The following is a 14,069-nucleotide window of genomic DNA, read 5'->3' as shown; positions in this document are numbered from 1 at the left end:
CGGTAAGCCTAAACTTAACATAAACTGTAAATGTATCCCTTAATTGTGATTGGATGATTGGAATGTTGCTCCAGAATTAAACATAGATGCTGATCCAGGAACAAGTGCACACAAGTGGAATCAGGTTGGCAAAAAAGGATGTACACTCTATGATGACTTGATAGACTGTATGATGTCTTAATAGACACCTTAAACAAAAATAGCCTTAAACAAAAGCTAAATGCAATACAGAATGTTACGTTTTCAAACAAGTGCACACATTTGCATTTAATTTATCAGTGCTACACAAGCTTGGTTTGTGATGCCAACTGCTGGACACTCGTCAAGTGCATGCGGATGGTCTGGCGCAGCCTTTGCACGGTCGCATAGCCCTCGCAGTGGCTGACTCCGACGCTGACATGCACCTCTCAAAAAAATTTAACTACATGTCGCAATGATACATAGCGCAAGCACTGTGTTTGGTCAGCTTGTTATAGGTGACCAGTGTGTGTGATGCTGAGAGCCGCGAGCCCGATGGAGCTCTAGCTGGAAACTTTTGTTTTGTGTTTAACTTATGATTAAAGTCGTTGCACATCCCCTGGTTTCAACCTCTGAATTAGTTGTACATTAAGGGCACACTCACAGTATGCTATGCTGCACCTTCAGCAAACCTCCTAATACCTGCAGCACGAGGACTTTTATGATAATTTTTAATGGCCTTGTCATACAAAAATCGGTCAAGGTGTAAATAAATGTAAAACAAATTCACGAGTTAAATAACATTGCTGAAGATTTGAATAAGAAATATTTGTGTAAATATTGCAATTGTAGGAATACAGAGGTATTTTTTGCAAGTTTTGCTGAGCCTAGGAAAGATTGGCTGTCAGCTCGGCTTTGACTTTGTCTTCTGATTGAATGACAGGTTGTAAAGCTGCTGCCTTTTTCCTAAAAAGATACAGTGGAAGTAAAGGAATGAACATGGAAACTGTAAAAGCCTAATTTAACCCAATGTGTGAAGTTGTGGACGTATAGCAGGAGCAAATACAAGTACCAGATGTGTGTCTAATATAAAATAATATATTTAATCTATTTTCCTTTTTCCCCCTTTTAAATATCGATCATTTGATGCACTTTGCTCCACTCTCTGTATTATGCTGCCTGATCTGTCTGGTTTTCAACTAGGTCCGCTAAATGACGTCATGGGGGCGGGTACTTTCATTTTCACTGCTACAATCCCTCACCTCTACTTGTGTTCAAACCAAAAGATCGGCGCGGTTTTTCACATGGCAGGCTTTTACATCCTTCATACATGTTGAGATCGAGTTTATCGACTTGATGAGGGAATATGTCTAGACAATCCGCACAGACGTGCAACAAGTAAAATCCTACATGACTTCAAGTTTTAACATGCAGTCAAGCAGGTCACACATCAGAAGCGACACAATACGGCGCGCACATGACAGTTTAAACTATCACACACCAAACGCTCACATTCGCATGACATTTAACATAAAACTAATCAGATGGCGCTCTGTGGCACGGCTGAAATATGAACTGCTTCGTGAATCGTGGCTGGGCGGCGACGGTGTGTGTATAGAAACCTGTTTAAAATTCTAAAATCCATGGCGCTGCGTGGTGCTGCGCGGCACGTTGCCGAGAGCCGCTTCTGGTGTGCTTCCTGCTTCATACAGAGAGTGAACCAAAGCGCATTGGTGCCATTATAATGTATTAAATATATATATTTTTAAAAAATCACGATTTCTGGATTTGATTCAAAATTAAATCGTAAATTCGGATTAATAAAAAAAAAAAATCGGTAAAATCGGAAAAATCGCCCAGCCCTAGTGTCCACTATGCTGAGTGAGAGCACTTCTGTTCCTGTTAAACTGAACAGTCGCATCATTGATGATGTTGTAAGCGTGCTCAGGTCCGGTGGGAAAATGCAGTGATAGTGCAGGCCGAGAGGCAGAGGGGATGGGAGACAATCGCGCTTTGGCATGGTTCAAGGCAACTATACCTAATGTGAGTGCGCCCTAAGGTAGTGTTCAGAAAAAACAAAACACCCGGGAAGAAACTCGACACAGAGGAACATAAAAACCCACTGCCAGCTAGTGTTTCAGAAGTGTTATTGCAGAGCAACACAAACAGCACACAGAAGTATAAATGCACAGCTACGTACAAAGCAGGGGCCGTGGGTCACACCGATCACTCGAAGCAGAAGTATAAACCAGCCTTTAGTCAAAGTGGATTACCTAAGCATTAAACTAATCAGTACACCTAGATTTTTGTCCTATAGGTTGCACAGATTTCACTCTGCATGTATGCATGTAAACACCTTTCACGTATTCATACTTTCTGTAGTTTTTGCAACAGATTATTTTATTTGCTCTACATTTTTTTTGGGCAAGTACTGATACTTTTACTTGAGTCTTAGTTTTCAGTGACAGAATATAATGTAAGTGCAATCATGACCTAATGGTTAGAGGGTTGGACTTGTAACCCAAAAATTACAGGTTTGATTCAAAGTACCTGCAGGAGTCGTAGGTGGAGGGAGTGAATGAGCAGAGCGCTTCCACCCCCAATACCCATGACTGAGGTGCCCTTGAGCAAGGCACTGTATCCACTAATTGCTTCCTGCGTGTACAGCAAAATGGATCCCCACTACTCTGCGTGTGTGTGTTTGAGTGTGTGCACTCGGGTGAAAAGCATAGCACATATTCGGAGTATCGATTACTACTGTATACTTAGCTGTCACATCACTCACTTTCCCTTTTTCAATATTAAACGTGCAGAATTCTAGTAAATTTCTCCAAGTCAAAATGGTGATCCGCAAGATGTTAGTGATCAAGGGGGTCTTTACTGTATGTTAATTTGTAGTTTAAGAAACATTAACACAATAATGTGAGGTAGAGAATGGTTGAGGAGATGGTACTCATATTCTGAAATTTCTCTTGCGCTGTACTTTGCTCATTAGCTGTAGTTCATTTGTGAATATTGTGAGGCCCGATTCCAAATAGCAAACTTTATGTGCATCTTGCAGCAACTAATGGCAGCGGTGTACAGCATTTAAGCATGAAGATGATCTGCTGAACTTCACACCAAGGATTATAATGGGGAAAAAAAGGGTGATTTAAAGGGTTACTTCATCCAAAAATTCTAATGCTTTTATTAATAACTCACCCATTTTCCACTACTGAATTGCAGCTGGAAGGGCATTCACTGTGTAAAAAACGAATAGTTGGCGGTTCATTCCGCTGTGGTGATCCCTCATAAATAAGGGACTAAGCTGAAGGAAAATGAATAAATGATAATTATTTACCCTTATTTCATTCCGATCTCCTGAGACTTTTGTTTATCTTCAGAACACAAATTAAGATAGATAAATCCAAGAGCTCTCTGGTTTTCCGTCGACAGCAACAGTCCATAACTGTTCAAAGTTTAGAAAAGGAGCAAAAATATTGTCAAAGCAGTCCATCATTTTTACAAAAAAATGTAAATTACTTTGTTCGCCTATGTCTTCCAAGTCAGATTAGGGTGCATATTTACTATGGGCAATGCAACTCTTGGTGACAAACGAAAATACATTTTGTTGTCCAAAAAGACAGTGGTGAACCAAGTCATCTTTAACAGTTTTTTTAAGTTACAGCCCTACTTTTTTAGAGTGGACACAGAGAGACAGGGGGCCCTATCATACACCCGGCGCAATGTGGCACAAGGCACGGCGCAATACTTGTTTGGTAGTTTCAGCTGGGTGCAAGAGTGGTTTTGAGGCGTTGCGCTACGCTGTTTAAATAACAAATGCATTAGCGCTCATATGTGCACCCATAGGCGTTCTGGTCTAAAAAGGGAGGCGTTCTGAGGCGCACTGCTGGCGCGTTGCTATTTTGAGAGACTAAAATAGATTTTTCATTAGACCAAAACAAACCCGGTCTAAACTCCAGCGCAGAGTTGCGCCTCGCTTACACACTGCTTAATATGCACAAGAGAGCAATAGGCAAATATCTTTACATATGAAAAAATGTAAATATTAGGGATATATATAGGATATAATAAGAATAAATATAGGATATAAATATAAAGGATTAAAATATTACAAAACATTATTTTCTAGCGTACATAAATATGAAAAATCACTGCTTTTTTGCCTTCTTCATCTCGGGAGGCTTTTTCAGTTTATACATAACAATTTGCTTTTGTATAATGTTATTATTATTAGCAGTATTATTTATTATATCCATATTTATATTTGTTTTATTAAAAACAAGCTTAGATTTGCCCACCTGTCAGGTTTTAGACCATAAGGGGCACAGCATGTTTTTTAGAATATAACTCAGGTTTTTGAACACACTTCATTATTATTGTTCATTTATTTGTTTGCTGGAAATCAGAACTGAATTTAGAAATAGTTTTGAAACAAATATTTGCGCTTAACAAACGCAATTAATTATTTATAGACTAATTGATGTCTGTGCGTAAAGGTTTCCCTATCCAAGAGCGAAAGTGAAAGTAGATCCATTATCTCTCATTCTCACGCAGTAGATGCTCAGTTTAACAGAAAAAAAAAAACTGTTAACTGTTTGCTAGTGAAATGCTCAGTTTTTCCACTTAGACTTACTTTGCGTCCTGTAAATAGCGAATGTTCTTATGGCGCGACGCAGCTGGCTCTTAAAGGGAATGGGAGATGAGACTCTAATTGGTTTATTCTCAAAACACACCTATAACTCATTAAAAAAATAAACCCAACCCTTTTAGACCATGCGCCTTGGCGCAAAGCGAATTTTCCCGTCCTTAAATTAGCAAAAAATGCGTTCTGACACGCCCTGAAAGTGTTTGCGCCCTGCGTTTTGCGCTCTGCGCATGGACAAAATAGAGCCCAGGGTCTCCATTTAACATGTCTCCTGAAGGATAGTGCTTTTCACACTTTATATTGGAGCATTAAGGTCAATTTATATACTTTATGTACTTCTGCATCAAGCACAGTCACATATCCTCCACGGTACCCTAATGTGTACATGGATGCACATCTCTTCAAAAATGTCACAATGACAGAGTGCAAGGTCTGTGATTGGCCAGCTTAGTTGCGTTGATGGGTGTAGATGGAGCAGAGAACCAGTTTTACTGTAATAAGGCCAGTTGCAAGACTGAGTTACATGTCCCAAGTCCCTTGGAGGATACTTCTTTTTTGTATGTATTTAATGATTTAGGTTATTGAACGTTGTTCAACAGCTCTTCTACTGCTCCACTGAACTACTCTTACAGTAGCATCCTACGCATTTCTGTTGTAAACTGAAAACATGGCCAAAGAAGCTTGACACAGTGGGACATGGAAACTCCACTACATATTAGTGCTTCATCATTCAGAAGATCAGGTACATGCAGGGGATGCACCATAGGGTACTTCAATCATGCAGCCCTAAAGCATAATAAATGGGGCCCTAGAGTGTCCCATGAGCATCCCATGCTGTTCTTTGGTGAAGTTTATTTATAAACTAATTTCAAGAGGATCTCGTGCTTATGATTGCTTGAGGCTGGTCCTGCATTATACAATTTATGATTCACTAATCAGACGATTCCTAAGCCACTATAAAAACCCTAAGTACCATATAACAGCCATCTTCATTTTGAAGAATCCCCCCTTCCACCCCTACTCCTCCTGCTTTTTTAGATGGGTGGCACGGTGACCCAGGGCTTAGCACTGTTGCCTCACTGCAAGAACATTACAGCTTCTAGTCCTTACCAAGCCAGCATATGTTTCTGTGCGGAGTTTACACGTTCTGCCCGTGCTTACATGGGTTTCCTCCAGGTTCCCCGGTTTCCTCCCACCATCCAAGAACATGCAACCTAAGTTAATTGACTAATCCACATCAGCACCATAGACATGCTCCTAGTAAGTTGTAACGAGGAGTCTGACATGGAGGGATCCATTTGCAGTATATTTATTAAACACAGTTTAATTACAATCACACAATACGCACTTGCGTGCGAACTCACATCAAACGTAGTTAGTATGGGTCTGAGGGCTGGCGGCTGGCTGTCAAGGAGAGTGATAGCAGGCATGGTTTAGAGGCAGGCGGCGTGGTTCAGAGGCGAGATGTCAGGCTGGGTTCGGGGCAGGCGACGTGTATCAAAGTCAAGGGTACAAGCAAGGTTCGAGGCAGGCGGCAGGCAAGGCAAGGCAAGGTCGATATCAGTCCAGGTAATACACGGGAGATCAGGCAAGGAGATAACGCTCAGTAATGTCAGACAGGGCAGAACAAGACTTCGCAACGGAATGAGTGTGTGTGCTGCTTATATGTGTGTCTGGATCATCAGTAGAATGAGCTGCAGGTGTGTGTAGCAATCAGTGTATGAGCATGACGTAAGGCTTAGAAGTCCGGTGATGGTGACCTCTGCTTGCCAGTGAGGGGAATGACTGAGACAGAGTCGGTGACATAAGTAGTTATCTCTTAAAAGCAATCACTATCTGTTCATTAGCTACTAAAGCAGGGGAGTTCTCGAGATCTACCTGAGCTCAAACTCCCCTCGAAAACAGGAGGGAGCCCGGGCTCGAGGAACTTATGAGCTCAGGGCTCTCTCCCGGAATAGCATGCCAAACAAGCTTTATAATCAATCCTCAGCTAAGTGTGAACTCTTTTTTTTTTCTAATTATTTATTATTATCTTTTACCGTTTTATTGGGATAGTATAGTGAAGAACAGACAGGAAAGTATTGGGATCAGAAAGAGGGGAAGGGTTGGCATAGGACCCTGAGTCGGGAATCAAACTCATTTCGCCATGAGCACCATTGGGTGCTATATGTTGGCGCACTTAACCACTATGCTATTGGCGCCAACATAAGTGTGAACTCTTGAATAACCTTTCTTTCAGTAGCAACCTAGATTTCACAGGTGGTCAGCACTAAAGTATATGATGGGTAGCATGATTTAGGTAGGGTTTGAATTTGACACACAACATGAATGCATGGATCAATCCTGCCGTTTATGAGTGATTCAGGCTGCTGGTTGTGTAATGTGTACAATATATTATTGGCACACTTTAAGTCTCTTGAATATATAATATATATATGAATATATAATGTCAGTAAAGACCAATATCTCAAATGGATGTTTTCAGCCACAAAGAATTAAAGCAGTTCTGTAGGCAAGATGACATCCAACCTGGTACTTACATTATGCACCCAATAAAGTGGCTAGTGAGTGCGTTTCTCAGGCATCAGCACTTTTCCCATATAGAAATCTGATCTATGGAAATATATTAGCAAATTTTGTCAAGTTATGTAATATATGCATATGGAATGAAATTACAAATATGTGCATATGTGTTCAAATATATCATATATAATATTAATATATAATATATACCCAGGGGTAATAATTATTTTGGGCTTGACTGTATATGTAAATCCGTTGGTTAAAAATATATATATGTAAATGAATATTTTTGCAATATTTTGAAATATATTTTGCATATATGACTTATATTTATATGTGTGAAATCCAAATATGAACTTATATGTCATATATGTAATTAGCATAATTAATAATTCATACTATTCGATGATCACTCACATGAACCAGAACCAGTTAGCCTCAGAAAGCTGTTGTCGAAATGAAAGCCGTGTCTAAAATTGAGTGGTGCATACCAGGCATAACTGTCGCTCAGCAGTTTGAATCTCAGTGTGCCTCAAACTATTATAATGCATCAAACCGTACGGCTTCTGTTTCCCCTCAGAGCCGGAGGAGGAAAACCTGTCATTTCTCACTGATGACAATCATTTAGTCTGTGACTGATGGAAGGTTATTATTAAGGGCCGTGCTGATTAGCACACAGGGCACCATTCAGAAGTTTGATTTGTTGTGGGAATTGTTTGCAAGAGATTTGCCACAATGTTTATTTGCAGAACACAATTGGTGTTTTTGTTCCTGCAGCATTTGTATGTGAAGCTATCATCTAGTCTTTTAGCTTGTTTTAAAAATACATGTGAATATATGGAATTATAGTTGTCACAATGAAAATGAGCATAGCTTAATATAACGAAAGTTACATAGAGAAATACACCATTACAAAAGATGACAAATGATCAAAATGAAGTTCCAATAAGCTTTATTCTTTATCCAACGGTTTTCATAAAATTTTTTCAATTCAATTCAATTCAGCTTTATTTGTATAGCGCTTTTACAATGTAGATTGTGTCAAAGCAGCTTCACATAAATGGTCATAGTAACTGGATCAGGGTAGTTCAGTTTTTAATGTTTAAGTTCAGTTCAGTTTAGCTCAGTTCAGTGTGGTTTGAAATCATTACTGCGAGTCCAAACACTGAAGAGCAAATTCAAAGATGAGTAGCTTTTCAGATCCTGAACCATGCAAGCCAGTGGCGACAGCGGAGAGGGAAAAAAACTTCACCAATAGGAGAGTGAAGAAAAAAAAACCTTGAGAGAACCAGACTCAGTTGGGCACGACCATTTCAATTTCTCCGCTGGCCAAAAGTCTTGTGCAGAGCTGCAGTCTCAGCAGTGGAGGCTGGAAGCTGGCCTCAGCGAAGACTCGTCTGTCCCTGTAGCATCACTGGAATCAGTCTCATGCTCTCCACTCCCCTATGACCAACAGCACACCAGCAGCTCAGGATATGGCCTGGTCCCGGATAGGCACACCTTGGGATCATCTCGTCGCTGATCTGGGATCCAATCAGTATCTCCGCATAATCTGAGGACCTCGGGATGAGTATCCCCAGGTGGAAATAATGGAGAATAAAGAGAATAATTAGCGTAGCTGCTGTTCATAGTGTATATAAACTAAATGTAGAAACTTGTGTGGAAACCTGCTAAGTGATGCATTGAGTGTATGCTTTACTAAACAGATAGGTCTTTAATCTAGTTTTGAACTGAGAGAGTGTGTTTTGTGAATGTTATTCAACTGGTTTCACTTATTCTTTGCAAATTTTCATTTGATACACAAAGCTCTCATTGGGGCTTAACTTTGATTTGGCTTGTGTGATTTTGATCGACAACACTTGTTTTTTGCAACAAAGTCTTATTGGAAATACTTCAGTCTACATTTTTGTCAAACTACTAATATGAACTTCAACATTTGTTTGACTGCTGTGCTGTCTCTATGTAAAGTGAACAATACAGGGCAGTACGATGCAAATAGGCATGGGCCGGTATAAGATTCTGATAGTATGATAACCTTAAAAAAAAAAATCACAGTTTCACGGTTTTCACATCCCAATTTTCACATCCCAATGTTGACAGGTATAATAAAAATACAAAGAGTAAATTTTGATTTCATGGTGACATTAGCTGCTAAACACTTAATGTCAAAAGGTCCCATGAAATTAAAATACAGTTTTTTAGGTGAGAAAAAACAGTTACAAAATTTGCAAATTCGTAGATATTAAAATGATATAAACATGTAAAGCTTGCAGTTTGTCACTTCTGTCTAAATAAAATGTTTTTACGTCACCTCATACTTCAGTTTCTTATCAAAGCGTGACTAATGGAATGCTGTCTACTATCTGACGTGCCCCGCTCCCTTCATTTGATGTGCTTGAGCTCAAGCACTCTCATTGGCAGAGAGGTGATAAAACAAAACACTATAAAGGTGAGGAGCTACTCTGTGTCCCTCCCTCTCTTCATGTTTCAATCCGCTTGTAAAGTCGCGATGTATAAGTGACGTATGGAATACTGTTTCCGGGTCCAAGCCGCCTCTCATTTGAACTGAGAAAATATTAGTTCATAACCCCCTTTTAGTCCTATAACACATTAAAGTGAAATTTATATAAAATCATGGTGTAAAAAGCCGCTTTTCCACTATCGTGCTGAATCGTTCTTTAAACAGAACTGTTCCATTCCGTGCCAAACCGGGCCAGACAGCACGGATACGGTTTCATTTTCCACTGTCGTGCTGCGACAAAGCTCTTTAAAACATTACACAAAACGCATCAGTAGTTGCCTTGGTAACGCAATGTAAACGGCTCCCTTTGTTCAATTAAAGTTAAATAAGAGCCGAAACTAGGTTTTTGTTTTTTTCATAAAAGCAAAAGCAACCATGTGACTAAACACTGTTATGCCGCTCTATCAAATAGGGGTGCTAAATGTGCACCCTTATTTATTTTATATGTTGCGCAGCTCTGGCTAAATTTTATTTGGAGGGAAAATTACCAAAATTTAACGTGATGATTGAAAATAATTGGAGGGGAAATAAATAATATTTAAAATCTCTGAACATAACAGAAAAATAAACAATGATAAGACAACAATAATAGTGCATTTGCATTATAGAGGCAGAAATATAATTTTGGACAGGCTTTGTCAAAGGTGAGCGGGCACTTTCCCTAATAAAAACACAGCACATAAATAATTTCATTTTTAACAATTAATTAAATTACACTGCGTTTTTATATCAAAAGTTGATAATGATATAAAATATACTACATTTTGATGGTAAAATGAAACCAATTAAGCGATGGCTGTTATTTGTTTTACTATTCAAACATTAAATAATGAATGCAGCAAGTGAAAAAAAAAACGAATATGAAACAACACATATATTGCAGGATTTAAAGCATATAAAGCACTATTATATTTAGCAAAATGCTGCTCTATTATCTTTTTATTTTGATCATTTTATTTTTATTATTATAATTATTTTTGTGTTCATAATTAACTAACAAGCTGTAGGCAAACTATTGCTAGACGTTTTAGAAAATATTTGCGTAATTAAAGATCACCACAAAAAAACAACAACACAGAAACATGTTACATGCCTCATAAATGTCATATAACTTATGAATAACTGAATCATATAATTGCCTATAGCTGAAATGATGAAAATTGCTCATTTTATTTTTTATAAAACATTTGTCAAAATGTATTGATATTTTTTGAGTAAAAGCAATACTGACATTTAAGAATCCATATTTATTTAATTCATTCATTCTTTTGACTTGTTTATTAGTGCATATGCTATAATATAAATCATACAACAGTACCTTGGACAGTTACAGTGCCGCTCCGTAAAGCTTTCAAGCAAAGTCTTTTGGACGGCCGACATTACAACACGAACACGCCGTCCTTCAGGTGGTCTCGCCGGTATTAACAAGCTGTCCTGGCTTTGAATTAAAAAGTGCAATTATTTCCTCGTTGTTAAAAGAGTCTGCAAGTTTGTGTTCCATGGATATAGTGATGTTGTTGTGTAATTTGGACATCGACGATGCAAAGCGTGACTTTATTCGCTTTATTCGATGCGCAGCAGGAAAAAAATGTCAGCAGCGCAAGTCAGCAACGTCAACACACAGAATCTGTCAGCACAGTTCAGCACGGTTGTCTAACCGTGCCGAGAATTCCGGGCCGAGAACGGTTTGTAATTGTGCCGCGCCATTCCAGGCTCAGTGGAGAAACAACCGTAACCGTACCGAAGTGTTCTTAGAACGGTTTGGCACGATAGTGGAAAAGCAGCTATTGTCTCTGGACTTGCTGCATCATATAATTTATCAATTTATATAAAAATTAATCACTTTCAGGCCATCAGATATTAGGCATGTACATATATATATATATATATATATATATATATATATATATATATATATATATATATATATATATGGCCAATATCACACTCGTAGCAGTGCGATATGGCTGTATATCGGCACTGGTGGGAGGCCGCAGGCCGAGTGCCTTAGTGCCCCCACCAGTGCCAAAAATACAGCCATATCGCACTGCTACGAGTGTGATATTGCGTTTATACAACAGTTTGATGACAAAATTGTTTATATAAAAACAAAATCAAACATGGAGAGTCTCAAAAACCTTTTGTACGAGGAACTACTTTCTTCCAGATACAAATCATAAGCTGACAGTTAAACAGTTGAGCGTGCATCTTTTAAACTTTAGATCTGTAGTGTCTGCTTTTTGCTGGCTGTATGTGGGCGGAGTAATAAACAAAGGGTAAAGAGGCTGTAGGAGTTCTGATATTGCAGAATATCACACAGCTATCAGCCAATCAGATTTGAGAACCAGACAGAACTGTTGTATAAATAATATATATATATATATATATATATATATATATATATATATATATATATATATATATATATATATATATATATATATATATATATATTGCAAGTGTGATTTTCGAAAGTTTTACATTAGTTTGTGATTGTTTTTTATTGCCATTTGACGAGTCTCCCCATGCAGTTTGATAGAGCGCTTGGACCCGGATGCCGTATCACGTGACATCTCACTTAACAAGCAGAATTGAGGTTACGTCAAACATTGAAAAAAAATGTATATTACACAGCACTTCACTGGAACTTTAATAAGGGGGTTTGGCTGCACAATCAGGGGCATTATAAATGGCATCACATGGTGCCTTTGAAACTCCTGAATGTTTCCAATTTTGTGCCTTGTTCCTCAGATGTTTCGCCAGTGGTTTGTGGGTATGACAGTTGAAGTCGTTCAAAAAAATAGCTTTGTCAATCTGATTTCAAAAGAAATGTTCAGAGTGCAATTTTAAATTATGCTTTTAAATGACTGGGACTTCTGTTTAGTTTACATCAGCTCAGAGTCAACTTTGATATCATAGACATGGAATTAGATTTTTCATGTGGCCAGTGGTGGGCTTATACAATATGTCTGCTGCTTTGTGTAATTTCCTATTTCCGGAGCAGGAAAGAAGTTCTACCAGACTTTGTGTGTTTGTGTGTACTTTTTTTTATAAGGTTTACGAGAACACAAGATTATATGATGACATGAGTATGACCTAGTTGTACTCTATTAAGAGGGTTTATGAGGACATGCCTGTGTGCGTTGGGTTTAGGGGTAGTGTAAGACCATATAATACAGTACAAAAGTTTGATAGATAACTTTTTATAGTTTAAAATACTTTTTGCCAATAGAGTTTTCTCATTGGGGAAAAAAACACACTAACACACACAAACACACACACACACACACACATATATATATATTTATTTTCATTCATTCGTTCATTTACTTTTGGGCTTAGTCCCTTTATTAATTCTGGGTCACCACAGCGGAATGAACTGCCAACTTATCCAGCACGTTTTTACGCAGCGGATGCCCTTCCAGCTGCAACCCATCTCTGGGAAACATCTACAGACTTTCATTCAGACTCATACACAATGGGCAATTTAGCCTACCCAATTCACCTGCATGTCTCTGGACTGTAGGGGAAACCGGAACACCCGGAGGAAACTCCACACTCCACACAGAAACGCCAACTGACCCAGGCGAGGCTCGAGCCTGCGACCTTTTTGCTGTTCGGCAACAGCACTACCTACTTCATCACTTCGTAAATAACCGATCAATCATGGTTAGGCCCACACGAAATCTACGCGCACAGAAATCCGCCGATTTTCGCTCATTTTTAACCCATTTTTGAGTCTTTGTATTTACTTGGGTAAATGTGTGAGTTTATATCTATTCAGTTTTTAAATTAATTTAAATTAATATTATTGTGATATAATATTAGTAATATTAAAATGTTTATATGATTTATTTACTATACAGTTTGTAAATTAATATTTTTTGTCTTTTAGTAAATATATTTTAAATTTAATCAATTAAGTTTTTAGTAATAATACTCCTAAAATCATTCCGCATAAATCTGCAGATTTTTTACAAAATTCTCTGCAGAAATAGCTAAAATCTTTCGCAGATTCTGTCTGACTCTAGTCATAGGTTGCCTGTTGGTATACTAATATTATTTTAAATGTTGTAATTTGTAATAAATTGTAATCTTGTGTGTTGTGTGTGTTTGACAGATGGTGGTCTGGCAGAAATCGCAGTGACCTTTGATAACACCAGGATCATGTATGGTTTCTGCAGCCTGAAGGATGCCACATCAGCTCTGCCGCGCTACATCCTCATCAACTGGGTGAGAAAACACACATACACACATAACTGACTTTAACAAGCCTTTAGCAAAGACGCTTCAGCTCTAGAGGTGAACAGAGACAGACGGGTCAACATAAAACTACAGACTTGAAGTTAATTTAGACGTGCTTTCTTCTTCAGGAAATGTGTGTTTGTGATGGTGGTTGTGGGATGTAATTTATATATT

The 14,069-nt window shown here is 38.4% G+C and overlaps 1 protein-coding gene and 1 long non-coding RNA gene across 25 annotated transcripts in view; one reads left to right on the top strand and one right to left on the bottom strand.

Annotated features, from left to right (window-relative positions):
* Window positions 1–14,069, top strand: part of dbn1 (drebrin 1) — a 175,742-nt gene that overhangs the window by 107,200 nt on the left and 54,473 nt on the right. For all 24 annotated transcript variants that reach the window (XR_015520553.1, XR_015520550.1, XR_015520548.1 and 21 more), the window contains exon 3: window positions 13,771–13,883. Coding sequence is in view for 16 of the 24 variants with exons in the window: in XM_087301799.1 (XP_087157925.1) it covers window positions 13,771–13,883 (113 nt within the window). In the remaining 8 variants the exon portion in view is untranslated. The remainder of the gene's footprint in view (window positions 1–13,770; window positions 13,884–14,069) is intronic.
* Window positions 1–14,069, bottom strand: part of LOC147832006 (uncharacterized) — an 80,195-nt gene that overhangs the window by 54,729 nt on the left and 11,397 nt on the right. The gene's annotated exons all lie outside the window — the stretch shown is intronic.

Source organism: Danio rerio, chromosome 21 (genome assembly GCF_052040795.2).
Source record: "Danio rerio strain M-AB ecotype USA chromosome 21, GRCz13ab, whole genome shotgun sequence".
Classification (NCBI taxonomy): domain Eukaryota; kingdom Metazoa; phylum Chordata; class Actinopteri; order Cypriniformes; family Danionidae; genus Danio; species Danio rerio.
The sequence above is the reverse complement of the archived record's forward strand: the minus strand, read 5'-3'. Positions and strand labels throughout refer to the sequence as shown.